Raw genomic sequence first — 2410 nt, forward strand, 5'->3', positions numbered from 1 at the left:
TAGACTTACAACAGTTGTAGCTGTACAATCACTTTGTGGAACAGGGACCTGGGCTTAAAAACATTAAGGTTTAGCTTAATATGTGAAGACCACTTTCACCAACTCATATTTCACACCAGCAAACCATCTATTACAAAAATATTGCACAAGTTTTGGCTTAATATGTGAAGAAAGGTTTCTCTGTTCATTATTATCAGCAAACCGTCTATGTAGATTCCATAATTTTATTACATTACAGTGAAGTAGTACCTTACCCTGAAAGTACTCTTGCACATATGTTCTCTTGGCAGCGTCTTAAAGAGAGCTATGCTCAACAGTTCACAACAGTCTTGACCATGCAGTTGTGTATTTCAGGTAACCATTCACTATTGGATTGGTACAATGAAACATGAATTAACAGATAGTGGATTTCGGATGACATGAATCAAACACACTTGGATTGCCAATTGTCCCGAGCGATGTTCCCACTTAAAGCATATATAATAGATAAAATCTCTCATGTATTTCACCTTAACCAGGACAAATGTCTTGCAAGCAAGTATCACATATATCGCAAAATACATTCTGAAAATCAGAAACACTTTCATATAGTACAATATACATGATATACAGCCACAACACTGATTACTGAAATTTTGTGCCATGGTGAATTTTCTCTGGATTAACTAAAAGCTTGGTTAATGCCATTGTCGTGTATATTTGTGATGACTTATGTGACCAAATTAAAATATCTGTGTATTCTCCATCAGCTATTACCGTGAGTGTGATGTAGTAACCTGCTTATTTTCTATAAATTACAAGTTCATCATAGCCGGTCTCAAGATCATCTTCTCGTTGGAACTTTGCCCCTGTGCAATCGCCAATTACTACCTCAGCAGTTGTGTAAACAATGAGGTCACCAACAACATGACCTCCGATCACATGACCTTCAGGGTCACTCAATGATATATGAAGATGTCCACTTTCCCCACCAGAGAGTGTGCCAACAAGGGAGACAATCTCAAAATGACCAGTCAGCTCCTTGATCTATGAAAATAAGTTTAAGATTTTAAAAACATATTCCTAGTTATGAACACCAATATGTAGCGAGATTTTGATGTATACAAATTTTAGCAGTAATCCAGCCATATCAAAGCAGAAGACACTAAGAATGGGCTTCACATTTTGCACCCATGTACTATCAAGTCCCTTAATGAGTATTACCGTGGTAGAATCTGCCATCCTCAGCTTGGCCTTGGTAACACTACCACAACAAGTCATCACAAAGGCAGCCTGAAGTCCATTCCTCTTCACAAAGTCCAGCATGGACTGCTGTATGTCTTGTTTGGGTCGCAGTCGGATAGGGTAGCAGGTCAGTGGACTTGCTACGGCCTAAAAAGGCACCTTAGACGTCTTAGTAAACACAGTGTTATTATCACAGAATATAATACAATTTAGCGGATTGTTAAAGGCTTTAAGTCAACATCTAACTTGTCAGGCTGAAAGTTATTCATTGGTTAGCTGGGATGCCAAACTCAAAGGAAAATTTGATTATTGTGTTTTTATCAATTTTTATTGGATCTAGACAGCTTTGAAGAAAACAAGTCACAAAAATAACATCACTATGTTCCTGCATTTCTTCAATATGCTTCATGTCTCTGGTCTTGTTTTTTAAGAGAAGATTTTAAACATTTTCCAAATCTTATTTTTCACTTTCTTTGAAAAATTGGCAATCCTGCCATTCCCGGTCATCCTGACCTCAACAGCTCAACACGAAACCTCAAGTGACATCAGTGCATATATGCATCTCTATTAGGGTGAAGAGCAACTGTACCTTAATTTGAAGACAGGGTTACATAACTAGTTGAGTCAGTCAGTGCACCAGTCAGTAGACCAAGACACCGTATACATTATCAGTTATTGTATGATTTGATCATTTGTTTATCTTACAACATGGCCACCGTTTATGAATTATTTACCGTTGACACTATGACATGCCGCTGTAGATTAGAGCAACCGTAACAGACGAAAACGTATAGAAAAGCTATAATTGACGCTTCATAATTACCATAATTATCCCCTACAAAACTAGACTAATGTTCCTTATGACACACCTGCATTTTAAAATAAGAAGCTTCGTTCACTTTTTGGTGTCGTCAGATTGAAAAGCGTGTCACAAATTCAAGAGTGACTTCCCCTTTCCCGCGTTCATCGCAATGATCATTAATTGCGTAGAATTGGAAGAGGGCCGAAACTTCATTATCACGGTAGTTTTATGTTCTTTAGCCGCATACATTTCACACAGTTTATATTAATAACTGTTCTTTTCACAATTTTCTTTGTAGATCTATGTCTATGACATATTCAAGTTCTTTTATTGAAATTAAAGGTCGTACAATTACATGAATGCTCCCCTGTGTTTCCTGTTGCA

The 2410-nt window shown here is 37.3% G+C and overlaps 1 protein-coding gene across 2 annotated transcripts; it reads right to left on the minus strand.

Moving 5' to 3' along the window:
- Positions 1-610: 610 nt before the first annotated feature.
- On the minus strand, positions 611-2152 carry LOC139442404 (bifunctional protein GlmU-like). Of its 2 annotated transcripts, none has more exons than XM_071223217.1 (3): positions 2094-2152; positions 1204-1371; positions 611-1026 (listed from the first exon to the last, which is right to left on the minus strand). In XM_071223217.1, exons 1-3 carry the CDS (start codon positions 2097-2099, stop codon positions 781-783), a joined length of 420 nt encoding a protein of 139 aa, XP_071079318.1. In that variant the 5' UTR covers positions 2100-2152; the 3' UTR covers positions 611-780. The 2 variants fall into 2 exon arrangements, with proteins under 2 accessions (XP_071079318.1, XP_071079319.1); XM_071223218.1 differs by having other exon boundaries at positions 2048-2145.
- Between the last annotated feature and the right edge of the window lie 258 nt (positions 2153-2410).

The sequence above is a fragment of the Haliotis cracherodii genome, unplaced genomic scaffold, assembly GCF_022045235.1.
Source record: "Haliotis cracherodii isolate W230 unplaced genomic scaffold, xgHalCrac1.p SCAF_5, whole genome shotgun sequence".
Lineage (NCBI taxonomy): Eukaryota > Metazoa > Mollusca > Gastropoda > Lepetellida > Haliotidae > Haliotis > Haliotis cracherodii.

What these genes read in the sequence shown, in the direction of transcription:
- LOC139442404 (XM_071223217.1), bottom strand. An exon ending in GGATGGCAGATTCTACCACG is followed by an intron (nt 1,027 to 1,203) that starts GTAATACTCATT and finishes TTATTTTCATAG; the next exon opens with ATCAAGGAGCTGACTGGTCA.